At 34.0% G+C, this 27,463-nt stretch overlaps 4 protein-coding genes across 8 annotated transcripts in view; 2 read left to right on the plus strand and 2 right to left on the minus strand.

Annotated features, from left to right (window-relative positions):
* Positions 1-4,238, plus strand: part of LOC124848179 (nuclear pore complex protein NUP205) — a 33,625-nt gene extending 29,387 nt beyond the window's left edge. The window contains exons 36-45 of the mRNA XM_088106073.1: positions 1,082-1,249; positions 1,321-1,458; positions 1,646-1,789; positions 2,065-2,187; positions 2,304-2,399; positions 2,524-2,661; positions 2,770-2,870; positions 2,986-3,105; positions 3,278-3,407; positions 3,550-4,238. Of these exons, the coding sequence (XP_087962199.1) occupies positions 1,082-1,249; positions 1,321-1,458; positions 1,646-1,789; positions 2,065-2,187; positions 2,304-2,399; positions 2,524-2,661; positions 2,770-2,870; positions 2,986-3,105; positions 3,278-3,407; positions 3,550-3,630 (1,239 nt within the window). The 3' untranslated portion in view covers positions 3,631-4,238. The remainder of the gene's footprint in view (positions 1-1,081; positions 1,250-1,320; positions 1,459-1,645; positions 1,790-2,064; positions 2,188-2,303; positions 2,400-2,523; positions 2,662-2,769; positions 2,871-2,985; positions 3,106-3,277; positions 3,408-3,549) is intronic.
* Positions 4,239-5,654: 1,416 nt separating this feature from the next.
* On the plus strand, positions 5,655-8,748 carry LOC124848178 (heme oxygenase 1, chloroplastic-like). Its single transcript, XM_047325823.2, has 4 exons — positions 5,655-6,366; positions 7,239-7,462; positions 8,234-8,341; positions 8,524-8,748. Exons 1-4 carry the CDS (start codon positions 5,955-5,957, stop codon positions 8,614-8,616), a joined length of 837 nt encoding a protein of 278 aa, XP_047181779.1. The 5' UTR covers positions 5,655-5,954; the 3' UTR covers positions 8,617-8,748.
* A 2,327-nt stretch (positions 8,749-11,075) lies between these two features.
* On the minus strand, positions 11,076-18,861 carry LOC148203375 (protein BUNDLE SHEATH DEFECTIVE 2, chloroplastic-like). 3 transcript variants are annotated; one of them, XM_088106193.1, is made up of 5 exons: positions 18,692-18,861; positions 18,501-18,592; positions 18,307-18,370; positions 17,448-17,544; positions 11,076-11,546 (listed from the first exon to the last, which is right to left on the minus strand). In XM_088106193.1, the coding sequence occupies exons 1-5, from the start codon at positions 18,747-18,749 to the stop codon at positions 11,465-11,467; spliced, it is 393 nt and encodes a 130-aa protein (XP_087962319.1). In that variant the 5' UTR covers positions 18,750-18,861; the 3' UTR covers positions 11,076-11,464. The 3 variants fall into 3 exon arrangements, with proteins under 3 accessions (XP_087962319.1, XP_087962318.1, XP_087962317.1); XM_088106192.1 differs by having other exon boundaries at positions 11,076-11,543; positions 18,501-18,595; XM_088106191.1 differs by having other exon boundaries at positions 18,501-18,595.
* Positions 18,862-19,804: 943 nt separating this feature from the next.
* On the minus strand, positions 19,805-26,436 carry LOC124848767 (3beta-hydroxysteroid-dehydrogenase/decarboxylase-like). Of its 3 annotated transcripts, none has more exons than XM_088106074.1 (13): positions 26,279-26,436; positions 25,940-26,190; positions 25,774-25,863; positions 25,572-25,705; positions 25,244-25,414; positions 24,563-24,688; positions 24,185-24,264; positions 22,812-23,010; positions 22,146-22,257; positions 21,357-21,531; positions 21,041-21,197; positions 20,581-20,647; positions 19,805-20,110 (listed from the first exon to the last, which is right to left on the minus strand). In XM_088106074.1, the coding sequence occupies exons 2-13, from the start codon at positions 26,169-26,171 to the stop codon at positions 19,965-19,967; spliced, it is 1,689 nt and encodes a 562-aa protein (XP_087962200.1). In that variant the 5' UTR covers positions 26,172-26,190; positions 26,279-26,436; the 3' UTR covers positions 19,805-19,964. The 3 variants fall into 3 exon arrangements, with proteins under 3 accessions (XP_087962200.1, XP_087962201.1, XP_087962202.1); XM_088106075.1 differs by having other exon boundaries at positions 26,273-26,410; XM_088106076.1 differs by having other exon boundaries at positions 26,321-26,397.
* Positions 26,437-27,463: the final 1,027 nt, after the last annotated feature.

A 27,463-nucleotide genomic window follows, 5' to 3' on the forward strand; every position in this document is an offset into this window, starting at 1 on the left:
TCCATAAACTGTTTCAAAGGCTGAAATTTCAGATTTTGAATTCCCTAAGATTTTACAGCAAACTGATCTATGCCCTTGATTTGAGTATGCCCCATCCGTATCACATTCGATCCATCCTCCAATCCACCTGAATAATCATATGTGATTTCCTTGGCCTGCAAAAGAACAAAAGGGCCTTGATAATTTTGAATTCATCAATAATGGAATGCATGTTACCCTGTTTCCAAAGAACCAGAAAGACTCTGGTGAAAATTCTTTTTTGATATGCTGGTGTTGAGTTTGTTGTCCCTAAAACTAAATTCTGTTCTTACTAGGCCAAATCTGCTATTAATAATAGCAGAAAGCATCATTCTCAGCACCTAATTACTGCGATTTCAATGAAGTTGCATAATTGTCTTAATGCTAGTAGGTTCTAGTCTTAGGTCAGTAATGCTTTGAAGCCATTTCCTCATCCTAGCGGCAAATGAACAGATGAGAAACAAATTATAGGAAGTTTTGAATATATATTTTTCAAAAGAATTAAACGCAGGTTTTAAGCAGTTTGTGCTCCCTTGACAAGGGAGCGAGTGTTTCATTCTTATGGGAATGAAAGTTATCATCTACAAGAACTGCTTATTCCCATGACATTCTTTTACCTTTTATTTTTATTTTAAATTTTCAAAAATATTCTTTTTATAAAATTACTACGGACAAGGGTGTCTTTGGGAATAACATTCTTTGGTATAATACTTCCGAAAATGCAAAATCAAGAGTGAAACAAATGTCCACCAAGATTTTTTCTATAAGAAAGAGGAGATAGTCAAATGCAAGAGGATGAAAAATCCTCGAGAACTAAAAGATTATTGTTAAAGAAGAGGAACTAAAGAACAAAGTTAAAGAAAAGGAACTAAAGAACAAAGTTAAAGAAAAGGAACTAAAGAACAAAGTTAAAGAAACGGAACTAAGAGCATGAAACATTTGCATGGTGTGCTAATGAGTCCCACATTAGAAGTATGGTATTTTTGTGTGGATTAATACAAGGTCTTGTGCTCTTGAATCACGTTGGAAAAAATAATACTGATTCATTTATGTCTGGTTCAAGGATGGCGGCAGTCTTTCACTGGACTCTTTACAGAGGGCATGCACTTTTGAGGCTGAACTTGCTTTACTACTAAGAATCAGCCACAAGTATGGGAAGTCTGGAGCACAGGTACTGTTTTCCATGGGCATATTGGAGCATCTTTCATCTGGCAAGGCAATCAATTTACAGGTTAGGGAAATTTTTCTTGTTAATGCCTCATCTGCTTTAATTCGGGTTACTGAACAGTAAATAATCTGCAGGGAAGTTTAAGGTGGGTTGAGACAAGACATAGAAGAGATGTGACTGTGGATGTTGATAGACAACGGATGATTATAACTCCAGTCATGAGATTAGTGTTTTCACTAACTTCCTTGGTTGATACATCTGACTTTTTGGAGGTTGGCTTTTGTGCTCCATTTACAATATTTTTAATATGATGGTTTCTATGAATTTTCCTTGCTACCCAATTCGGGAATCAATCATGTTACCACATTCCCTGCCAGGGAAGTTTTATGATTATTTCAATTGTGAATGAATTTTATTTAAATGGAAATCCAATTTTTGTTGCATTGATGTATGATATAGGTGAAGAATAAAATTGTTCGTGAGGTAATTGATTTTGTCAAAGGACATCAATCACTCTTTGATCAGGTTCTCCGTTTAGACATTGCTGAAGCAGATGAGCTAAGAATGGAGCAGATCAATTTAGTTGTTGGTATTCTTAGCAAGGTATTGTTCAATTATTTCTGTATATTTATGAACCTTTTACTGCAAGTGTGATGGTAGCTTGCCAGACTTAGTGTAGGTGAAGTCAAACAATATTAAGTTACTGTTTAATTGAATTCTTTGAGAACTTTACCTTTTATATATAAGGTAAAGCGTGATTTTTTATTCCATGCACAATGGTAACACCATCCTAGTTCTAGCTGCAAGAGGCTTCAGAATTCTACTTACGGAGCTGTGGTCGTTTCTTTTTGTTACTTTACATTTTTTATTTTTATTAGGTTTGGCCTTACGAAGAGAGTGACGGGTATGGTTTTGTTCAAGGGCTTTTTGGTATGATGCGTGCTCTTTTCTCACATGATTCAAAGATTCCTAGTTTTGCTCAATCAAGAGTATCGCCTGAGGTGAGTTTGTAGTTTTCTTAATTAATGTTATGTTATGGTAAAGAGTATTTGACATTATGTATACATAGTATTATTAGTCCTAATCTTATGGTGATATTGCCTTCTTGAATTATCAGAATCAGAGGAATGCAGAACTACGGATGTTTAATTTGTGCTACAGCCTGAGCTCGTACTTATATTTTCTAGTCATAAAGAAATCCCTGAGATTGCAGGTATATTATACATTCAACAGGCAGTTTTTATTGACCTTGAGCTATTTTCCCCATTCAGCTAGTGTATGTGCATTTTTTTCCCTCTAAACAGAAATTTGTTTTCTCTTGTAATTTTCTGTCTCAGCCTTCAGATGCCTCGTCCAGTTACCCTACTTCTGTTGAACTTCAACAACCTACATTGAGCTTGCTCAATTCCCTTCTTTCTTCTGTTACAACTGCTCTTGAAAGGGCAGCTGAGGAGAAATCCGTATTGCTGAATAAGGTGAAAATGCAAAGAAACTTATCTCTTTATCTTTTACAATTGATTTTGTCTACATTATTGCCATTTTAATATGGATGTATAAAGAACACCTTATTCGCACATCTGCAGATCCGAGACATAAATGAACTGTCAAGGCAGGAAGTGGATGAAATCATCAATATGTGTGTCCGGCAGGACACTGTTTCTTCTTCAGATAACATACAGAAAAGGTTAATCATTTGACTGAGGTCTTTAATTTGAGTTCATCTTCATGTTGTCGTATTTTCTAATATCTTTCTCCTTTATCCATTACATTCTTTGTATGGTTTTTAATTTTTTTTACAGGAGGTACATTGCAATGGTAGAAATGTGTCGAGTTGTTGCTAATAGGGATCAGCTAATCATTTTGTTGCTCCCACTCTCCGAACATATACTAAATATCATCCTTATCCATCTTCAAGAGAGGTGAGGCTTTAAGTTGGAAAGGTGATAAGAATGTTAATGTTAACTGAAATTAGATAAAATATTGGGTTCGTGAAGTTTAATGCTATATGGCCGAACCTTAGGGAAAATTATACAAAGCCCTAAAATGATCTTTGATTCTCTAGGCTAATCTTTCTCTGTAATCTTCTGGCAGTTCTGCTGCGCTTGATTCAACCTTGACAAAAGCAATTACATATGGTTCCAAGTATGATGCACAACAAGACGTTTCTTTGTTATGTGGAAAGTTAGTCCCAACCCTTGAGCGACTTGAGTTGCTGGGTGAGGTATGGGTATAGTTCTTCTTAATGTTCCGATGGTTTAAAGTCAACCTCTTGAATATGACCTTATCTGCTAGATTGTCATGTATTTATTTAGTTGAAATCTGGTTTAGCCTAATTGGCCAATTCTATTATGCTTTCTTTTCAGGATAAAGTAGGGCACAATCTCAAAGTATTCCGCAGACTAGCAACTTCTGCCAAAGAGCTTGCAATTCAAAAATTGATTTAAATGTTTTTAAAAATTTGCTTCCCTTAAATTAACTGCTTGGGCGCTGTAAATTATGTAAGTTCTAAGTAGTTTCACAGAATTCAGTTCAAGCTGTAAGAAAACAACTTCACACTTTTTGTTGTGTATATGCTGAGATTTTAGTTCTATTTCTGAATTATTGTACTCAAGCATGGATGCAATTTAAAAGTCGTCTTGGAATGGCAAATCGACAAAAGTCCCTGACTGGACCTTAAATTTTAGACGACGTAGCTGATAAATAGAAATGTTTACTACGAAGCAAAAGCTACAGGTCTTGCAGCAATATTTACTCTTTGGTCTTGAGGTTTCAGGGATAAATTTGATTTATCCTTTTATAGGGTAACAGATTAGTTTCAGGTTTGGTCTCCACTATATTGTGTATTTTCATTGTGATATGTTGAGGTACTGGAGAAGATTGAATGTTGTTTATGATGTCAATATATAACTGGGATGGTAAACATGTTTTAGCATTCTTGTTTTTGTAAAGTGAAAAGCTAAATTTATGCTTTGGTCGCTATACATTTTTGTAATATACATAAATTTTTTGATGAATTATAAAAATAACGTGAATGAATAAGTTACTTAGAAGATATGCATTCTGTTAGAGCTGTTAGATTTTGGAAGTTTAAATAATTTGACTATGCAAGTTAACCCATTACTGATCTGCATGAGCTACGATCTCAACAAACTAAAATACTTAGCTCCTTTCCTATTTTTTATTGTAGGTTTGTCTCATATTGTCATCTATATAAATGTGGTAGGCAAAAAGAAAGGTAATTTTAAGATTTTTATTTCATAAAATTAACAAAATGTTGTAAATTTATTTAATTTGATCCGAATATAATTGTCTCTTAGTATCAGTTTAGAAAACTATTTACTCAAACGAATAAAGCATAAGAGTAATATATTGTAATTTTATTGTTTTGATCCAAGAGTTGGATGTATCTTTTTTAACTGCGTTTTAAGAGTTGATATGACCGTGTTTCTTATCTTGTATATGTTCCAAATGTGTTGAGTGCTGGTAATAAACACATATAAGAATAACATAGATTTTGGTTCTAAAATTGAATAATTAAAATTAAATGCTCATATGAACAAATATAAATATTGTGTAATCTTTCTCGTTCTTTTTTCTATCTTTTATATATTGTTCTTATTGTATTATATTTTCTATTGCTATCATAATTCATCTTGATTTCGAAATTAATTGCTTTCAGGTTCTCAAATAGACTTGTTTCCAAAAGAGCTTTTAATAAAAGATTAATCTTTTAAAAGAGTTTTGCAAAGATAATTCACCCTTTCTAAGCTTCGCCTTAGTATATTTTATAAGGAGATGAACAGACTTTGTTTCTTTGTGAAGTCTTCACATGAAAAACATTCTGTGATTCTATTTTAGCCTTCCAATATTGGTTTTTTATATGATGTTCATCATCTTCACGACATCCAGGTGGACTATTTTCCTTCACGTTCTTTTAATATCTTATATTTTAAAAATCAAAGAACTAAATTACATCAATTTTAAAAAAGAACAAACCAATTTGACCTATATTTATACATAATGAAAACAAAATTAAACTGTTTATCCACATTGAAAAAAGTTAAATATATAAATAAACATTGAGATAAGAAAAGCAATTTAAGCATAAAATTAAAACAAATACGTGTTTTTGCGTGTTTATATGAAAAATCTCACTGAATTCTTTGGACAACTAGAGTCCATTTCAAACGGACCACCAATAAATATATATATATATATATATATATATATATAATTTATTGAGTGACGTTAAATTTAATATAATTAAAAAGGGTTTCTGTTGATTAAGTTTTCTTATTTTAAAGAGTTAAAATCTTGTTAATTTCTATTGTGTGGTAATTGTTTTGCTTTATAAAAAAAAAAAAGAAGATATTAATATATGAGTGATAGGAGAGAAATTGAAAGTAATATAATTAAGAAAAAGGAAAGAGTAATTGTGTTTTTAAAAGAAAATAAAAGAGATAAGTAGAGAGTCGAACACATGGGTCGGGTCGAACTTAAGAAGAAGGCACATACATAGAAATCTGCAGACATCTCCGACAATCGTCCTTCGCTCGATCTTTGAAAGCACCAATCAACATCATTATTTTATTATTTTCTTTATATTATATTTATTATTATTCGGAATCCATCGCTTTTTCTTGAAGATTACTGCATCCTCCATTCCTCTTATTTTAATCTCTGTATCGCACACACTCACTCACAAGTAGCGTGCCCGTTCTTCTGCTGCGCCTTCACATCAACGTTTTCGTGCACTCAACTATCTCCAATGGCGTCACTAATAGCTGTGTCGCAGACCCAATTGCTGTATATTAAGCCCCGTTTGGTGTCGCCGCCTCATCAATCACGCTCCCTTTTCTTGCCAACGGGGTTACCAGCGGGAGTTCGAGGGGTCCGGGCTACCATGCCGAGAAAGGCGGTTATTGTGTCGGCGGCGACGGCTGAGACGCCGAAGAAGAAGGGGGAGTCTAAGGGCTTCGTGGAGGAGATGAGGTTCGTGGCGATGAGGCTGCACACCAGGGACCAGGCCAAGGAGGGGGAGAAGGAGGTGAAACAACCCGAAGAGAAAGCCGTTACCAAGTGGGACCCAACTGTTGAAGGCTACCTCAAGTTTCTTGTGGATAGTAAGGTCGTTTACGACACGTTAGAAGACATCGTTCAAGAGGCTCCTCATCCTTCTTGTGAGTGTCGCTTTTCTCCCTGGATATTTTAGTTAAATGGTTTTGTTTTTCGTGTGCTTTTTAATGTAATATTTGAGGTTCGGGTTTTTTTTTTTCTTTTGTCTGTTTTGGATGTGCAGTTGATTGTGGTGTTGATGGTGAGGTCATTCTTGCGGCTGATGTGTGTCTTGCGTGGTGGTTTTCTGTTCTACGAGTTGCACGAGTTTTATGTGATGCTTGTTTTAACTCCAACTAATCATGAGTTGCAATTAATAGTTATTGCTGTATTTGATAGACAAATGCTAACTAGTGTCTCTTCTTAAGGAATTGAAAGGAAATTTGTTTCTTCTTTCAAGTCCTTAACCAGTGCCATACTGGTTACCAAGTGAGCTGTGGTGAATCTTAGCCCTTTTTGTTGTTTAATTCAAGAGGCTACTTAAGGAGTTTGAGTCTCTGCTCCTGTCTTTGGCTATTTCATTTCTTTGATTTTTAATTTTTGCTTTGATGTGCTCATATTGTGATCTTCATGAGGTCTCCCATTTTTTTATTGCTAATATTGTGTGCAAACGATCATCCATAGTATTTTGTGAATGAAGGCGAGATCATATATGTGGGTACAAGTGGGATAGACAGGGTTACAACAAGGTCATTCGAGAGTATCCATCACCTGATTCGTTCATGTTTGACTTGATGATGCTGAAGATAAATTGATTGTAACCAATTTTTGTGAGCATGATTTTTCTAATTCAGTGTGTTTCTTGTTGTTATCCATATAGGTTGTACTATTCTGTTACATCTACCATATCTACAACTGACATTTTGGTGTCGGTATATATATATATATGTTTAAATCCAATTGTTAAATGCCCTATGCACTTCTCTTTCTTGTGTAGATGCTGAATTCAGAAAGACTGGATTGGAAAGGTCTGAAAGTTTGAAAGAAGATTTGGAGTGGTTCAAGGAGAAAGGTTATACTATTCCCGAACCTTCTTCTCCAGGACTTACTTATGCACAATATCTTAAGGAATTATCCATGAAGGATCCTCAAGCATTCATTTGCCACTTTTACAACATCTACTTTGCTCATTCAGCTGGTGGTCGAATGATCGGGAGAAAGGTAAACAATTACATACATGCTTAAAGAGGTTCAATTATGTTGTTACATTTTTTTAGAACATCTTTGGTTGATTGCTATTATGGGCTGGCGCATTCATATCTGGGGGGGACATATTCTCATTTGTCCTCTCCCTATGGATTGTTTACCACTCTATATTTCTCCTCTGAGAATGTGAGAACATAATGAAGTTTTTAATGAAATGGGAATATCTCATCTTTCCTTTACGTCTGCAATGTTTTATGTCTGATACCAGTAGTAGGTATATATGATCTGGCATGTGGCTATTTCCACAGATATTTGCGGAGTGTTGCACATATGTACCATATGTTCTATTTTATTAGTATGTCGATGTTAATTAATCAATAATACTAAAGAGTGATACACGTATAATTAGCCTATCACTTAAAAGAACTATAGACATCTCAGCCCAAAGCTCTTTCTGAAGCATTTTGATAAGCTTTTCAAAAGTAAAATACGCAATGCACCTGAACCTGAAAGCAATGCAACAGCAAGGATTAAAATTGTGCCTTCTTTAATTTATTACTAAGCATAAAAGAAAAAGAAATGACAACAAGCTTCTTACAGATCTGGGGGTTCCTACTTTTGTTTCGGATGAAATTTGTTTATCTCCAAATGTAAATTGTTCTTACAACACTGGACATCCTTTAAGCTTCATTATGTTCTAAATATTTTGCTTTCATTAGCACCTGACGAGATAAATGCTAATACTTATCCTTTCTATAATCAGTAAATTCTTCCTGAATCTTACAGGTTGCTGAACAGTTGCTTGACAACAAGGCATTAAAGTTCTACAAATGGGACGGTGACCTTCCCCAGTTGTTGCAGAGCGTGAGGGACAAATTGAATAAAGTTGCTGAGGTAAGTTTCTTTTGACTTTCTTAATTATTTGCATACATTTCTTTCCAATTGTCTAAGGAATCATCAAGAGTTTTATTTCTTTTGCGGTCTTATACGTAATTAACAAAGGATACAGTGATAGCTTCCAAATTTTCTTAGTTAGGGTGTTGAATTTACCTTTTTGATATTCCTTTTTTTAACAGGGTTGGACTAGGGAAGAAAAGAACCACTGTCTGGAAGAAACAGAAAAGTCGTTCAAGTTATCGGGAGAGATTCTCCGACTGATTCTATCGTGATATTAAAGTGCCCTGCTGTATGTGCTATCTGTGTAATTATGGTTATTAAAAGTGCATGGCGGAAGCCAAGAACATTATATGTGAATTATTTAATTTCCAATGCAAAGAAATAATAGGACTGATGTTGATTAACTTGCTTTTGTCAAATGGGGGGCTTTGATGGGTCCTGAGACAAAAAAAAAGGGTTCCATGATATTGATAGCAGCTGACTTTTATTGATAACTCTTGAACTTGATCAGAAAATTTAGAAATGTAAAGATAAATTTATAGGTCAGTATCTACGTTGAATTTCAATCCTAAATCTACTTCCTTCTGGGATTTTCCTGTCAATTCAGGCTCCACTTGCTTTATCTATCTTTTCCTTAAATTCTTGTTCCCTCTAAATCGTATATCCCTTGCCCACAACACCACCTTTATTTCCTCTCTAATGTGCTAGATTCACCATGTCCTCAGGGTGGAGACGGTCAGGATCCCATCAGAGTGCAAGAGAAACATCCAATTATTTAGATTGTAGTCACTTTTATCTAAAATTAAGTATGGTTTGGAATACATTCACTATTAACTAAAGTGGTTATTCTTGGAAAGCAATAACTCAAGATTGAAACCAAGTAATTTTTAGACTCTAATCACTTCCAATTACTAAAAAAAATGGTCTAAAAAAGATTATAGCTTCATTAAAAAAAATGTGATATCTTTCAATGTATACAAGATTTAGTTTATTCTTCTGGATGGTTAAAAAACACAATATTACTCTGTAAACAAGTTAGGTTTTGGACACTTAAGATTTTAATTATTTAGACATTTGTACCGATTGAGTTAATAATTTGGTCCACTCCAGATGATTTGGTATTAACCTACATGGAATAGGTGTGAGTTAACAGGATTTTCTTTTTAATCATAGAAAAAATATGAATCTTTCTAAATATTTTCTAAATATTATTAGACATCCATCAAATCTCGTGTTGACCTTCAATTCAAAGAGTTTTGTCTTAACATTTGACCTATGTTAACTTATGGCTTGGATCAACTCGTGTTTACCATCAGAGCGAACAAACTTGTCTCAACCTTTAATTTGAACTTTTGTCTCAACTTTTGACATATTTGACGCTCAAGTTAGGCCTGGTCTAGTGAATTGTTTATCATCATTGAGTATTTGAGTTTTGGTTGAACCTACCTGGCTTTTGGCCTTTACCTTATATTTATGAGTCATCTCATGGATCTTAAACTAGCACAAATCCAATAAAATAAAAACAAACTTACCTTTAGATTCAGTTAGTTACTCATAAACAACTTATCAATATCTTTAATCAGATATTTTTTATTATTTTATCGTTCAAGTTTGTCTATCTCGACCTTTGTCTTGTCTCGACCTTTTTTGTGGGCTCATTCGTCTCGCCTTACGGCTCGAATCAGGCTATCTCAACCTTTGGCTTTGGTCAGTCCATCTCAACCATCAATTTGAAATGATTGGTTTTAACCTTCTATCAAAGACGACTCATCTTCACCTTAGATCTATCTCGTCCTTTGACTTGGATCATTTTGGTCAGTTCATCTCAACCATCAACTTAAAATGATTGGTTTTAATCTTCTATTAAAGACGACTCATCTTCATCTTAGATCTATCTTATCCTTTGACTTAGATCGGTCTGTCACGATCTTTGATTTGAGTTGGTTCATCTTAATCTTCAACTCAGGCATATTAGACCTTCAATTTTGGTCAATCCATTCTAACCTTTGACCTAAAGTTTTAGCTTCCTTAATTTAGATCTTCCTAAAATGAGACTTATTCAAGAATAAGTTAAGATTGATTATGAAGCCATGGTCAAGTTGCCTGCTCTGTGAACGCTTATGGGAAGACAATTTTTTGTGCCCATGTAATGAAAGAGCAAGGTAGACCAAAATTTATACTTTTTTAATAGAGTTAATTTTTCTTATTTCACTCTCCAAAAGCATGCAAGAAGAAACCATGGTCCAGATAAAAGTATTTTGCGATAGAAAAAATTGCTAGAGGGTCCATCATGAAGTCATAAAGCAAAAAGTGTATGCTTTTTTATCTCCACCCGCACAATTTTTAGAATAACCATTATACCCTTTGTAGTAGTGACTTCTGAATTATTATTTATTATGAAAATATTCTCTTTTCGATATTTCTGAAATAAGATTTTCAAAACACACTTTATAAAACATATAAATACATTATAGAAATGTTTTATAAAACACATGAAATAAATTTGGGAAACAAGCTTTTCGAAATCTACATGGTAGCTTCCTAAGCAAAGGTGCAGCAGGGAATAGAGGTACAACGTAATGACGACAGGTTCAAAGGCAGTTGTGGCACAATTGTAAAGCCTATCTATCACAGGGCGCTCGTTAGGAAGAAAAACTACGTCCTAAATTGTAATTCTTTTGTTGTAAACTAACAAATTGTATTTTTATGATGTTAAGAAAACAAAGATGTGTGCCTGTTACCCAAATCACTTGGAAACTCTGACATAATTCAACTGCTGAGAAATCAAGTTACTCTTTCATAGTAATCAACTACAACAACGGTAACCTGAACTTTAAAATAACATTTTAAAATTACAACATATGTATCCCTGTATTAAGATTAAAACATTCTTATTAGCTTAATTATCTTAAATAGTATTTATAATTTTTAACGCTAACACTAATAAAACTTGGTACAATCTAAAACCACGACCATATCCGCGATGACTTAAACCTCATTTAAAGGATAACATTACTTAACTATACCAACAGAAGAACATCCATGTTGCTTCGTAGTCTCCACTCATTTCTTTGGCCATCACTATAAAAATTTCTTGTAATATTCAATCTGGGCAACTTTCTAATCATCAAACGTGCTCATGAATCCACCAAGAAAGCCAGCTCCATTACAGCTTCCACACAATATGTCTCTTTTTCCCCTGCTAGAAACATTCATTGGATACGAATTAGATTGCAGCCAAACCAATGAGACTTCAATCAAATGAGTATAATCCAACTCCCAAATCCTACTGATATTTGAAGTTCAAGGAATGGAGTTCAAAATCACACAAATAATATAAATAATGGTAACAAGTCATGCTTAGCCTATAAACAATTACAGTTCAACCACTGCAGAGAACCACGTGAAAATCCTTGCATTCTAGTCACCAACTTTTCCACATCCAAAAATAAGGTGGCTTAATGAAACAAACTAAGCATTCATGACAATATTTAAAAAGGGTAAATCTTTTCAAAAAAAATTCAAAATCAATTCAGCCCCTGGTTTTGGTTTAGCATACTCTCTCATTCATTTCCAACATTTAGCCTTAGATTTGGTTTTTGAAAGTTACTCAACATATATCCTTTTTTCATTTTTTTTCTGAATGGCTTTGCCAAACTAAACCTTTGTTAAAGGGCTGCAATAAACATACCTCCCCTCATTTTGTGGTGAAAATGATCTCTTTTGAAAAGTGAGAATGCAAATCTCTTTGGAATTTATTTATAGAGGCATATGAGATATTATAATAAATGAACCATGTATTCCTATGCATGTAATTAATGATGTGCACGAAGAGAAAGATTTTTCCATCTGGATAGCTAGCTGATGAAACAAAAAAGGCTCAATATGATGTGAAAAGAAGGAAATGTCATAGCCTCTACCCTCACCTTGGATTAGTTCTACAGAATTTCTGTGTGAAAGACGACCAAATAAATGTGGGAAATTTTGGAGGTTACCCATTAAGGTATTGAAAATGGGAAATGAGCAAGGAAGAACATGTTGATCGGAGAGTATGAAATGTTCACAATGCAGTAGGGTGAGAGCATCTATGAAGTCCATATAACATTCAAACATGTGGTCAATTATTTGGTTGCTCTAGGTAAGAAATTTTATTATCAAGAATTAAATATAAAAATCTTGAAAAGTTTGAACAGGTCTTGGCAGTCAAACATTTTTGAAATTTTTGAATCAAGGGACTTGAAATTCATGCACATGACAACACTCTTTGGAAAGTTGAGAGAAGATGAACTTGAGTTAAGAAGACTCAGTGATGAAGAGGAAGAAGGCAACAAGAAGAAAAGAATTGCCTTGAAAGATGACTCAAAGAAACTGGATGCACATTTAGATAGTAAAAATCTAGGTTTGCTTGTCAAAAAGTTTTCGAAGTTGTTGAGAAACAAGAACAAAAACAAAGGTCAGCAACCGAACAGGATAAGAAAAAAGAGTTGATCAGCCCTCAAACATCATATGTTATAAGTGTGGTAAGCCTGGGCACATGAAACCTTAATGTCCCTTATTAGAAACTAATCTTGGACCAACCAAAAGAACCAAAAGTTTTTAGAAAGTTTAGAAAACCATCTTATCCATCTCATGTCACTTGTTTCTATTGTATGATGTCAAATCGTGCTGCTCATTATGTATTTTAGAAAGTTTTTCTTTTATCCTTTCTATAATTTTATTTATGGGTGTATCTTGTTATTAAAACTAGGATTATGATAGGATATAGGGTGATAGGTGATAATGGGTTTAGGATAGAAGGAAGAGAAAATGAGAGGGCAGTTAGGAGGGAAGAGTTATTTGACAGTTAGTTAGTTAATTAGTGGGAAGGGGAAGAGAAACTTTATAAATAGGGAGTGGGTTCTGTACAGGGGGCATTATTGAGTGAATCTGTTGTAAAGACAGGATTTTTAGCCTGTAGAGGGAGGTTATGCTCCTAACCAGGAAGGTTACGCTCCCAACCATTCTTTGTAAAGAGGGTTCTTTTACTGTGAATAATAGAAAAAACCATTCTTTCATTACTATTTTTACCTACTGTTAGTGTTCTTAGTTAGGTTTCAAACCCAGGAACCTAACAAATTGGTCTGACCTGTCGTTTCGAGAAGCGGTCGAATCATCCAGAGCGTTGCCGTATCAACAGGAGAACTGTCGATTATCCTAAGGAGAGGGGTGCCAGATCAAGAAGGGATCAAGACGTTATCAAGAAACTGCCGGATATCCTTAGGAGAGGAGTGTTGGATGTTTGGGAGAGAAGGGTGATGGAAGGAAGAGACAATACCTTGGAGAGGAGGACCAGGGAACTAAAAATGAGCATGGCAGAATGGAGAAGCAATATGCAAGAATGGAGAAGAAATATGCAAGAAACGAGAGAAATGCTGCAAGAAATTAAGATTCACATAAAGGGCTTAGAAAGAAGTGAGAAATTTGTCATGGAAGGACAAAAAGAGGGTTCAGAAGAAGAGTTGGAGGAAGACAGGGGTGAACATAATTGGAGAAAATGGGTAGAATTGCCCAGGTTTGAGGGGCTGGACCCGTTGGGGTGGATCTCTAAGGCAGAGAAGTTCTTTGACATCCAGAATGTCACAGAAAAGGAGAGGCTCAGGTTGGCTTACAGCTACATGGAGGGAGGCACCATCTATTGGTTTAGGGTCTGGAAAAATAAAACCAAGAACCTTTCTTGGAAAGGGCTGAAAGAGGCATTGATATGGGGTTCGGAGGAAGAGATAGAGACTCTCTTTTTGAGAAGTTAGCCCAAACTACAGGAGTTACAAAAGCTGCCTCTAAGAAAGTTGTAGATGTTTCTGTTGCAAGGGTGGATTACGTGACAAATGTTGGTAGGGAAAATACATCAGGTGAAGATCATGATGGGAAGGTTGTGACTCTTGTTTCTCCAAGTAAAGTTGCAAAAGTTGTTGTTTTTAGTGGAGATAGAGTGGTAGGTTCGGGTGGGAATGTCAAAACAGTAAAGAAAGGGGAAGAATTGTTGAGGCCTAGGAGGTTAAAACAGTGGTGTCAAAGAGAAACCCAGTTGAGTCTGTTTACAGGGCAAGAGAGGACTTGCTGCAAGATATCAAGAAAGGAAAGAAACACTCAGGAGGAGGAGAACATTCAAGCAATTGGGAGCAAAAAAAAGAGGATGCCATTGACAATAATGGAGCTAGGAAGGGTGAGGAGACACCAGTTTTTTCGTGGGTGAAAAGAGAAGAGTTGATCACTTATGAAGGGATTGACACCCAAGATCAAACAATAGGGGCAGCAAATGCTTCTGCAGTTCAAAACACCAAAGGATCAACAAAAGCACACCCAAACAACAAACAAAATGTAGTCCAAGGGTGCAAGACCTGGCAACAAAAATCCAAGAACCTTTCTTGGAAAAATCTGGCAACAACTCTACTAAGGATAGTTGAAGGGAACAGAAGAAGCAGTCTCTATGAGAATTGGACAGCAGTAACACAGATGGGGAGGGTGGAAATTTTACATGAGAGTTTGCAAGTAGATGGAGCAGCTGCCAAAAGTGTTACAAGAGCCGATGAAGTCAGAGTTGAGATTTTGAGGACTTCACAAAATTGGACTAAAAGAATCCAGGAAAAGTGGAAGTCATTGGAGGAGGATTTGCCACCACCCAAGCTTCCAGACCTGAATTGGAGGGCAGCATCTAGTGGGTTCCCTTCATATGGTAACAGGTTGATGAAGAGGAGCCATGAGATCAAGCTTTCCGGTTCCAACCTTGAGGACAAGGTTATTCTGCAGAGGGGTGTAATGATAGGATATAGGGTGATAGGTGATAATGGGTTTAGGATAGAAGGAAGAGAAAATGAGAGGGCAATTAGGAAGGAAGAGTTATTTGACAGTTAGTTAGTTAGTGGGAAGGGGAAGAGGAACTTTATAAATAGGGAATGGGTTCTGTACAGGGGCATTATTGAGCAAATTTGTTGTAAAGACAGAATTTTTAGCCTTTAGAGGGAGGTTACGCTCCTAACCAGGGAGGTTATGCTCCCAACCATTCTTTGTAAAGAGAGTTCTTTTACTGTGAATAATAGAAAAAGTCATTCTTTCATTACTGTTTTTACCTATTGTTAGTGTTCTTAGTTAGGTTTCAAACCTAGGAACCTAACAGATTATGTATTTGAATACAGTACCATAATTACAGTGATTCGTTTCCAGAGAATTGGCTCTCCATATTTTCTAAAATAAACAGTAGGCTCATGTATTAATAGGACCAATGGCCTCATTATTGAAATGTTGAAGAAATATATTATTCTTTCTAAATTTGAGCATTGCCCTTAGAAAGAGAACCTAAACATGCACCCAACAGATCCAACAACCTCTTTACCCTCTACCAAATTTCCCGTCCTTTGAAAAAATCTACCCTAAACACAAAACCTTTCTCACAAACATAAACTCTATAATCACACCTTCCTTTGTATATGAAGCAAATGGTAGGAAATAGAAACAAGCCATGATTGTGGAAATTAAAAGGTGTTAAACATGAACAGGACCTGAGAACTTGTCACCCTACCAGCTGGAAAAATCCAGTGGGTATATATAGTGAAATATTGGACTGATCGGACCATTGAAAGTTATAAGGCAAGATTAATGGCCTAAGGATTCACTCAAACCTATGGTGTGGTTTACTTGGAGACATTTATGATGAACAAAGTCATAGTAATATTGTCACGATAAAATCATGATTGGGATCTGCCGTAGTTCGATGCGAAGAATGCATTCCTACATGAAGACCTTGACGAAGATATATACATGGACTCCCCCTAGGCTATGAAGGACATGTTGCTGCTGGAAATGTTTACAAGTTAAGAAAGACTTGATATGGGCCGAAACAATCCCTAAGAGCATGGTTTGGTAAATTGACCGAGGTTATGACAAGTTTGGGTTTATTCTTAATGAGGATTTGTGGAAAGAAATTTATATGGAGCAAGCAGTCTCTTGGAGCCTAATTTGGAGAATTTAGCACTTTTGTCCAACAATTTGGTAAGACTTGCATTAAGGCGGATTATTTAGTATTTTACCGTCTCCCGAATGCTAGGTGTATTTATCTAATAGTATATGTTGATGACATTGTTCTTACAGACAATGACCACCATGGCATCTAGCAAGTGAAACAATACCTTTGTAACAATCACATTCTCTTAAAAAATGAAATAAAATCTATTGGAATGAATGTGAAGATTCTAAGAATATTTTTCCTAATTAGTATTAAAATATTAGGATACTTTTGTCCTGATAATCCCCTACTTACTACACAACCAAAGGACATAGTGGTATTGACATGGTTCTCTATGGAAGATGGAGTTTTAAATTAGAGCGAAAATTTGAGTCCCAATTCTTCCTTAAGATGTTTCGTCCAAACTAAGGGCTAGGCGAAAAGATGATATGGTATTGATAGTAGAGCAGTCTGATCAATCTGGAAATCACACAATACCTGAACTTAAAAAGAGTTTCTTTATGCTGGTTCACTAATACTAAGGGCCAATTTAAACTTGATGAAAACAATAGTGACAATAACAAGTTAGATGGTTGCAGAATGTACCTGTTAGCTCTAATGTACATGCACTTGTTTCCTGGAATTTGAGGTGAGTTCTGATTGCTATGATATGATCATGTGCTTGGGTAATTGAAACAACTAGACATCTTTTATACAACTCTTTCTAAAATCTAATTATGATTATTGGAATCTAGTATCATTAACACCAAATTCTGGGAAACAATTGGCTACTACCCAGTCATTATTCGTTTCAACTGTTGGTAGTGATCATCTTACCTTGAAAATTATTGTTATTGCTGACTGAAAAGGAGAAACAACTTTGCAGTGATGACTTGACCAGAAGCATGATAACAACAATCCTACTTCCATTTAGTATTACAGATTTCAGTCTTGAGCTGTTTTGGCTCAAATATTAACCCTATCTGTTCTTTAATTGAAAGCATGGTGTGGAAAAAGTAATATATTGTGAAGTTGATTTGCCATACAACACATAACATGGAATACGCACATGCTCACACTAATATTAAGGAACAGAACCTGAAATGTAAGATCTAGTGCCCTTACCTGCATAGCCAACATAATCCACCAGCTTTAAATTGTCCATTGAAGTGATCAACAGAATTAACTCCAGTACCTTTGCATTGAGTGCATGATATTGCACCTTGCAGTTGAGTAGAAAGATAGCTCAGTGAATTAAATGCCAAGATTTCTAATGGAAGGAGAAAAACTTGCAATGTACGATAGCTTTTGAAATAATGTGAAAAAGCAACAGGCCATAGTCCATCCTCAAGAATTATTGGTATTCCAAACAGACACTAATTGGCATCTGAGGGCCAAAGTGCATGAATGCATCTCTAGCCCGTCCTATTGACTTATATAACGGGGAATAAGACACTAATACTAATTAACGGATGACTAACAGACAAATGCACATAGTTTTCAATGAATGAAACATCACTCTGTCACTATATCCTAAGGTGATATCAGTACAAACTATACTCAAGTTAGTAAGTGATCAAGTTAACAGAGTTTTAAAACATGTTTTTTTTCACTACTGGCACGACAATTTTCAAGGAAAAGGTCTAAAATTTCTCAACAAGACAAGAAAGCACTGAGCAATCTATATTTTTACAAAGTCCATTTTCATCTTCTTGTACCAAACTAACATTTGTCATTTGACATGCCCTAGAGTTATCAATCACCTTGGGAAAATTCATATTTTCAATTTCAAATCTTAATGATACTACTTAGATTTAAAGATATTATTTCTATATTGTGATGTTCTTTGTGTTCTCTTATCATTGTGCATAAAGAAGGATTAATGTTCAAAAAAAAAAAACTCAACCCACCTACAGAAAGAAAGAATAAGAAAAAAACCACCAAACCGAAGTGCTTACGAATAGCAATCGACATTTTCACTAACCATTTCCTTCACAGTCTGGGCAAACGATACTCTTTGCTTTGGTTTGTTTATTATCATCCGTAGCCTGCATTAAATCAGCACTAGAGAAGATTTCAACTCACGACACATGAATTTTCAACACAATAGAGTCTTGACATAATAACTGGATACCAAGAAACATGTTATTTTAAATGGGACACAAAAATCAACCTTACCTTAACCTTCAAAGATTGAAAGTTCCGAACTTTAGAATTGTGGCAGGCTTCGTTTATCCAAAAAGCCTTTGGGGCAACCAAATTACCAGTAACTGCTTTTAAAGTGATAGCAAAAGTAGGAAAAACCACATTCAGTTATTGAAGTCTTCCAAAAGACGCGTGAGAACGCACAGAGAGAGTGAGCTAGTTACCTGGTCTGCACGAGGCTTTGAAGGAAGAAAAAGGAGCAAAACTCAGAGAGTGTGCCATTGATTCACAACCTCAAGTTCTCTGAATACACTCTCTTTAACTTGTTGGTAACCAACCAACTAACACTTGATGAATGGGTTGACGATGAACCTTTGTCTGCGGGAAGATCAATAAAAACAATATTAATAGGTTCTTTAGTACTGTTAACATTACTACAAATTTATATAAAATTAAATGATTTAAATATTTAGGTTGTAAAATTTAAAATAATTTTTGGAAAAATTGCATGCAGGCATTTTTTTTATCAAATTAAATATTTAACTAGAAAATTTAATTATATTGTTATAATATATATATATATATATATATATATATATATATATATATATATATATATATATATATATATATATATATAATTATATAATTATTTAGTTTCCCGTAATAGTAATAGTTAACACGAAAATTGTCATTTTATATTATTTTCACAGCAATGTCATTCATATTCCTAATAATAATAAAATATAAATATAGGAATGGGTCTTTTTTTGCATTCTGAAAAATTACAGAGGGTATTTTTGTCCATTTATTTTTCATATTCAATCCTAGAAAAGCTAAAATCATAGAAATTTCAAAATTATATGTTTACTTTTATCCTCAAAGATTTTATTCAAAATTAAACATTGCATTTTCAATTAGATATAACATTTGCATGAATAGCTGTATTTCCTAAATAAAGTATTGGTGTTAGGATTTAATTTATATGATTAATTAATTAGTTTAATAAGCATTTGAATACAATAAAAAAAACTACAAATATGCAAGTTTTACTCGTATATGTTTATTTGTGAAAATTAAACTCTTTCTAAAATAAGAACATGTTTTATTTTGAAGTTAATTGTTGTGTTGAAATTGACTTATTTGTTAATTATTGCACTTTCTTTTTACAATTCAGATAAAACAATTAACAATTGTTATTTGTTTTATATTTGAATAAATTTAAGTACTAGTGTTCATAATTATTATAAAAATAATATTTAAAGAGTATTCTTCACAGTATTTTGACACTTTTAAGACATTGGTAGAAATGTTTTTTTTTTGACGTAGTATACCAATGCTGGAAACCATTAATATATTTATTTCCATAAAATCCAAATGAACATGCACATCATCCTTCATCTGATCTTTGATATTGAGAAGTGTTCAAATTACAATTATAGTCATACATGGAACTCAATAGAATATTTAAGGTGCAACTATCAAGAAAAAAGCCTATCAATCAATCTTCTTTGAAGAAAGAAACTTTTTGGTGAGATCAGATTTCAATTTGCAACTAAAAGAATGTGTTTTTATAAACATGCCATCAATGTCTTCCTCCTTCTGTTCGTATACGTAGAAAGCTATAAATGCAAATGTAACTCCTGTAACCACCACAAGAAAAAAATTAGTATCATTCACCACCTAAAAATAAGAAAAAAGAAAAAGTAAAACTTGTATTAGTCTCTTCTGGGCTCTGGATTTAAACAAGACACATCAATAGAAAATAAGTGAGGTGCAACATGAAACTTGTCAACCTCAGGAATAATAAGTCAAATTATTCAATGAGGTATCCATAAGTGAACAGGGGTACAGACATCTGAATGCTGATTGCAAATGATTCTTTTCATTAGAAAGTAAACAAACATGATTCAAAATTCATCAATTTCACAAATTGTGAATTTAATATATAGACCTCCAGTCACAATTTTACTGGTAGCAGAAATAGATTTAATTAAATACAGGCAAGCATAATAGCATATAGCATATTTTCGGCACAGACAAAGTCATGTTCCCACATGCATATGTACAAGTGTGTGTGCAACCACGAAAGAGAAAGAGAGAGGGAGAGAACCTATCGTATACAAGTTCTGAAGTGAAAAGGCTCCAAGGAAGCTAAGAATGAACAGATAGAGAACAACCTATTGATCATCAAAGGAAAGATGTTTCAGCGATTCTGATACTTGAGAAAATTATACTCGGTAAATTTTTGCATTTGTAAACAGAAAACTTCATTACATGCAAAATTTTACATGGAAATTTCAACATGAAGGTTCCAAAAATATGGGTTTCACCTATAGAGTTTCACAAATTCACTGACAAGTTTACTGACATACCGCATGACTACTTTTTAATTTAAAAATAAAATAAATCAAGGAAAATGATATTTTTATTATTAATATTGCATATTTTATTATATTAATAATAATAGTATATTAAAGGGATAGGATTTTTATAATTAATGCATCCTATACATCATAATCACAATAGCAAGCAATGGCAAGGAAAATATAGGCAATGCAGTGCAGAGATACCTTTAATAACAATACCCAATCATTCCCTTCTGCAAGGGACTTCAAAACATTCACAGCAATATTCCATGACGAGGCCACTGAGAGAGCACATTTATGTGACCTATCTTCTGACAAATGAAACCATGATTTGGGCATTTTCTCAACAGTATACCCCAACCTGCACAAGTTTATTCTCACATTGAAAACTTCAATGCTTTTCTAACAACTGGATTAACTTAATAGTCATCATAATAATAATACATCATTGTACAAGTTAATAGTGGCATACAATGTTAAATTGAAAACTGCAATATCCAACAGTACATAGTGTACTTACATTTTTGCAGGTAGAACGCCATGAATGAATAAAAAGATCGATGTGAACAATAGAACTTTTGTCAGAGCACTAATGATGGTATTTTCAGATGCAATGAAGTTGAAGTATATTGCAATCAAGACAAACAATGTGATGAGAGTTTGCTTTTTATCCTTCCAAAGCAATGTGTCAGCCACTGCAAATTAGCAATTCAATCAAAACTTTTAGATAAATAAATGTAAAGTGTAAAATGACTCCAAGCGTAAACTGGTTACACTGTAGTGTTTGCATAGTAAGTAGGAGAGATCTGATAGCATTGATCACACAAATAGATAACAATAAGTCAGTTTTTTAATAATAAAGTAAGAAATATTAACACCAAAGTTTGAACTTTTGAGTTCAATTGATGTTTCAGGCTTCTTAGAACTAGCACATCAAACACACACATGCTTTATAACAAATTAAAAAAAAAAAACAACCAACAAGGTTAAAACATATGGATAATTCGCACTACATGATGATGGGATTGTGAGCATAAACTACAACTTCCTGCTCCATCTATTACAATTTAACTGTGGAAAATAAGTGCTATGTATTTAATGTCTATGAAAATGCTCTTGATCACAATCTAATAAGATTCATTAGATAATCAAAATCAATCAACCATGTGATACAGTAACGGAAGAGTAGCCAGCCACCATGTTTCTATTATATATGGCAATTGGTTATATTAACAGATGTATTCTCCTTTACAAGCAAGTCCAGATTGTCCAACAAAGAAATTAGATACATGTAATTGATTATTCACACCTCTTCCACTTCCAAGATATTTGGAAGCTTTTGAGGGACCTTCTCTTTTAGTTTTAGGTTGATTTTCTGCCTTCAAGTGTGCATATGATTCAATTGTCCTCAGCAGGCCCTCCTGCAAGAAAAATTACAACATCATTAATATGGGAGAAGCATCCAGACAAGTATGATTATGTATATATTCATAGGAATAGATGTACTCGTACACTAAACCTCATTCATTTAAGGAAACACTTGAGATTGAAAAGAAATAATTCTAGAGGACTTTATTGATCCCTCTCGTAATCTTCTATTTATAAAAATAAATTGATACAAGAGTACATGATAATTAGGATAACCTTAGACACAATATAATCATGATAAATAAGGTAACCCTAGACACAATATAATCATGATAAATAAAGTAACCCTAAACACAATATAATCATGATAAATAGGATAATCCTGGACATAATATAATCATGATAAATAGAGTAAATATTATAACAAAAACCATCTCATACTTGTTTTCATAATATATTATATAATCCTAATTTGGTATTATCAGTGATTTTGGGGGCATGGAGTTAGCCAACTTCTCATCATATTTTTCTATTTAGAGGCATGAACAAGATGAAAGTCAATAATAGAGGTTATATTATATTATTACTTTTCATAAATATCAGAGACCTGCATTGTTACGATGGGGGCATAGCCAAGGCGATCCTTTGCTTTTGAGCAATCGAAAGTTCTGCTGCAGGTCACGAGTCTAATCCTTGAAGGGGTTAACTGAGGCACCTGCATCCCATATGGGCCAAGCAGCCTATATATCCATTCCACCAAATGCGCAATGGGCAAGATAACAGCAGCAGGTATCTTTATTCTCGGCCTGCAAAAGATAACATGCCTCAGATAGCAAGAAAATAGCACTGATAATGTCTCAACAATGTTTATGTTTATTTTTCTGAATGAAAAGGCATAAGTATATTATTTATTTCAAATATAAATGCAAGAAATTTCAAAACTTAGGAATGATTGATTAATAATAGAGTCCAATATTCTAACTCACATATGGAAGTCATCCATATGAATAAAATAGATTAAAAATAATAGCCACTGGTCAGGACAGCAAGACAGAAAATCCCATAATCCAACATCCCAAATTGACAGCAACTTGAGCTACTGATGATAAAGGACAACCAAAGTTTGCATCTTTCATACTATGAAAAAAAAACAAAGAAAAAGGATGTATGATACAAATATAATTCTAAAGAAAAAAGGGCAAAGAGGGAAGTTCAGTAAGGTATATGAAAGGAAGAACTGGAAACCATTTTGTGGGGTCCACCTGTACACACCCAATGATTGGGATCATAATAGAAAGATTTCTTTCTCTGTTTTGAAGAGAGAGAAAGGGAGAACATAGAGGGGAGAGGGAGCACGTGTGGAGGAGGCTGGCATTTGAGGTAATTGGGAATGAGGTCAGGATATCTCGTGTCGTGAGGGATTCTTCTCCTCTGTTTTGTTTAGGCAGAATGAGCAATAATACAATAATTTCTTTTATCTTTTCACATAAGAATTTTATTCATAATCTGACAATTGAAACTGCCATCACGTTCCTTTTTACTATGAATTGAGCAAGGGAGACGCAGAGTAAATACATGTCTTGTTTTTAAACACAATAGTTGCATTGGGGTTAGAACCTATGATTCCATGCATGCCACCCGAGTTCGCCAGCACTGCACCAACCCTAGTGGTTTACAGTCCAAGATAGTTTATGTTATTCGAATTTTAAATAGAGGTAAATTTCCCATATCTATAGTTAGCCTTGTGTTTGATTATGATTTGACTACCGGTCTAGGATTATAAATACTCATTTTCTGAGATTCAAATTGCTATTTTTATAGATTATTAGTAAGAAGAAAAGTTTAAAAATTGCCTGAAATATTGGTGTCTTGAATCCTTGGTTTTACATTATGAGAGAATCTCAAATAAAAAGAAAAAAGAAAACGAGGTTACATAACAAAGGAACGAAATAACTTATAGTGACGGTTGTAATAAACTACCTTTCATATCCAAGACCATCCAATACCACTGAAACGAACTCCCAAAATTTCATAGGCTCCATATTTGTTATGAAATATACCTACAAAACGAATATCCGTTAGCAAGAAAATACTACAGTAATTGCTAAGTTTCCTAACTTGCAAATCAATCATTTTTCCCACCTCTTTAGTATGAGAATGCAAATGCAATAATTCATTCTTAATTTAACAAAGGTCACTGACAAATCTTTCTCAAGCATTCTTTCATGTTTCCTCTTTTTCCCAAATGAAGAGACTCTACCCTAAACCTTCAAACAAATCATCATCATCTCTGGAAGTCTACTATTTAATTTTCATTTACAAACACAAATAAAAGTAATAACAGAATCTCAGTGGTACCTCTCCAGCAGCTTTCTCTGAAACTGGCTCTTCTGAAGCCAAAGCTCGTTCAGCACATATGTGGGCATGAGCCACATTTCCAACATATGTGAAATCATAAACATTATTTCCATCGCCAATAAGGAACTGGTCAAAAGAGTAATATAAATAAGAGAATCAAAGAAAGACTGAAAGCAGTTTCTGCTAAGTAGTTAATTGCTTTGCAACCATTTGTGTGCATATTCCCCCCAAAGCTTTATAGAAAAATGTTTTAGTTAGCCGTCTGAGTCCGATTTAATTCAATCTGAGTTAGCCTCTGATTCTTCAAGATGTTCCTAAGGCTAATAAAAAAAATTCAAGATTACATTTCCATTAGTACTGAATTAGTAATTTATACAGCAAAAAGTACCAAATATTTACTAAGACTCCAAATATGCAAAAGAAACAATAACCTTGAGCGTCAGCCCAATTGGTTACACAATAAAATCAGTCAACAGGCTCAAAAAAAACAGTCAAGCTAAAGGTTAAATTATTTCATTGGACTCAACCGTAAGGCAAATGAGGTATCATAAAGCATACCTAATAGAATGGAAGTTTCCTTTGGTCATGTGCATATGTAATAGAGACATTTCCTACCTTAGAAAAGATGCTAAATATAAAGGCACTAAAATCTATAGCATTAGAAGGAAAAACAACATCTACCTTGGATTTCCCTTTTCTGGCAGTATCAACAAGTGTAGGCACCAACAGTCTATCACCGGGCCCAAAAATGCTACTAGGGCGTATACAACACGTTAGGAGCCCATTAGTCCCATTAGCTTTAATAATCAATGTCTCACCCTCGGCTTTTGTAGCTGAGTAATGATCATTAGGCTGAAACAAACAAATAGAATTCCGCTTAGGACCACCCCGAGCTAGTCTTATAACAAACATATAGCCCCAGTGCTCACACTATACATTATCTATCTTTCTCAAGTTCACGTATGGTAATTTGTGAATTCAGTAAAAGAAGAGTTGCTAAAGTGTATACCGAAGGTGTATAAGGCATCGTTTCGTCAGCATTATGAATCCCATGAACGCCATCGAAAACAACGCTGGGAGAGCTGGTGTAAATGAGTCGCTTCACCCTCTGATCCACGCAAGCATCGATGACATTCTTTGTCCCTTACATAGGAAAAATCTCAGCAGATTCAAACTTCAAACAAGCAAATGCACAGAAGAGTGAGGTTCACCTTGCACATTGACGGAATAATGAAGTTGGTAGTTGTTAATGGAAGAGTTTGGAGCAGCCATGTGGAACACAACCTCAACTCCTTCTAATGCTGCACTACTCATAAAACCAACATCAGCGAGTGCAAATGTTGCTACAATTGAGAGAGAAAAGAAGAGGTTTATCACCTTTTAGGACTTGGGCCTTGTTGCGAAGATCGAGGGAGACGTATTGGGCCCGGCCGGAGTTCAAGGCCTGGCCGAGAAGCCCCAACTGTTCGGGGGGCTCGAGAACAATGCTGTCTTCCAAATCGGCGATGCGAACGCAATATTCGTTTTGCCGGATTAACATTTCCACCAGATGCCGAGCGGCAAAACCCCTCCCTCCGGTCACCACGCACCACTTGTCTTCCGCAGCCATTGTTAAACAAAAAGCTCACCTGATTCGAATTGCAGATTCACATTAACACACAGCACCTTAACTCAAACACTCACAAATCATAATCAACAAAACAAACGAACACCAACGTCGCAGCAAAGATGAATCGACAAGGAGAGTCAGAAAGAGACGAGAGCAAGAGTTCTTCGTAGAGTGATGCGTAAAGACGAGGGAGAAGAGCGATAGTGTCATGACAAACCCGGATCAACTCAGTTAGTTCGACCCGACTCGGAAACTATGAATTTGTAAAATATTGATAAATGTAGACAGATGGATATTGATAAAATAAAACAAAATATTAAAGTATAATTTCTATTGTTTCTAATTGTGGATCAGCTTATTTAAATTTAAAATAAATAATTATTTATTTAAAACAGATCAACTTTATTCATTAAAATAAACAAAAAATTACTTATTTTTAAAATGAAAAGAATATATATAAAAGAAATTATTATTTTCAAATTCGTAACATAACGTGTTATTAACATTTTTTTTTTTGTAAATAATGTCATTTATTGGCCAAAATAGTTTTTTTCAGTAGACTAAGTACGATGTACTGTAAGTTATGTTATATAAAAGAATCTTAGTCATGATTGAATTGTCGTTGTTAAAATTAAGGTTAATAATATGTTATAACAAGTGTTCTATTTGATAAAACTAGTTGGTAAATTAATTTGTAAAGGATAAGATATTTTTAGTTGATAATTATAAGTGTTTGGTGAAGTAATTAATAAATGTAAATACGTAAGAATCATAACTTCAGTTATATAAGCTAGAAACTAGTTAAGTTAAAGCAGTTTGGAATGTATAAGTTAGAAGTTTCTAAAATAAATTATTTTAAAAACATTTAACTTACAAATTATTTTAAAATAACCTATTTTAAGAAAATCAATTACAAACTATATTTTAATCAACTTGTTTAACATTAAAAGAACATTAATTATGTTATTTTTAGATCTCTAGCTTAAATAAACAATATATTAACACAGATTAATTGCACATGTTATTCTTATTTTTTATTCAATATATATTTTATGTGTTGATATTTTAAAATAATTTATTTTAGAAACTTCTAACTTATACATTCCAAACTGCTTTAGCTTAACTAGTTTCTATATAACTGAAGTTATGATCTTTATGTATTTACATTTATTAATTACTTCACCAAACACTTATAATTATCAACTAAAAACATCTTATTATTTACATATTCTTATTATTTATTCAATAATGTACTTTCAATATTATATTTTTCTAGAAATATAAATATACTT

This window comes from Vigna umbellata, chromosome 2 (genome assembly GCF_029865625.1).
Source record: "Vigna umbellata cultivar VRB3 chromosome 2, Vumbellata_1.0, whole genome shotgun sequence".
Classification (NCBI taxonomy): domain Eukaryota; kingdom Viridiplantae; phylum Streptophyta; class Magnoliopsida; order Fabales; family Fabaceae; genus Vigna; species Vigna umbellata.

Excerpts from the sequence above, each read along its gene's own strand:
- LOC124848178 (XM_047325823.2), top strand. The coding sequence starts at position 5,955 with ATGGCGTCACTAATAGCTGTGTCGCAGACCCAATTGCTGTATATTAAG. Across the intron at positions 6,367-7,238 it reads AGAGGCTCCTCATCCTTCTT|ATGCTGAATTCAGAAAGACT; the intron begins GTGAGTGTCGCT and ends TTTCTTGTGTAG. Across the intron at positions 7,463-8,233 it reads GTCGAATGATCGGGAGAAAG|GTTGCTGAACAGTTGCTTGA; the intron begins GTAAACAATTAC and ends TGAATCTTACAG.
- LOC148203375 (XM_088106191.1), bottom strand. The coding sequence starts at position 18,749 with ATGGCACACTCTCTGAGTTTTGCTCCTTTTTCTTCCTTCAAAGCCTCG. Across the intron at positions 18,596-18,691 it reads CAAAGCCTCGTGCAGACCAG|CAGTTACTGGTAATTTGGTT; the intron begins GTAACTAGCTCA and ends TCACTTTAAAAG. Across the intron at positions 17,545-18,306 it reads CCCAGACTGTGAAGGAAATG|GTGCAATATCATGCACTCAA; the intron begins GTTAGTGAAAAT and ends CTCAACTGCAAG.
- LOC124848767 (XM_088106074.1), bottom strand. The coding sequence starts at position 26,171 with ATGGCTGCGGAAGACAAGTGGTGCGTGGTGACCGGAGGGAGGGGTTTT. Across the intron at positions 20,648-21,040 it reads ATTGGGTATTGTTATTAAAG|GTTGTTCTCTATCTGTTCAT; the intron begins GTATCTCTGCAC and ends GATGATCAATAG. Across the intron at positions 20,111-20,580 it reads TCAGAACTTGTATACGATAG|GAGTTACATTTGCATTTATA; the intron begins GTTCTCTCCCTC and ends TGGTGGTTACAG.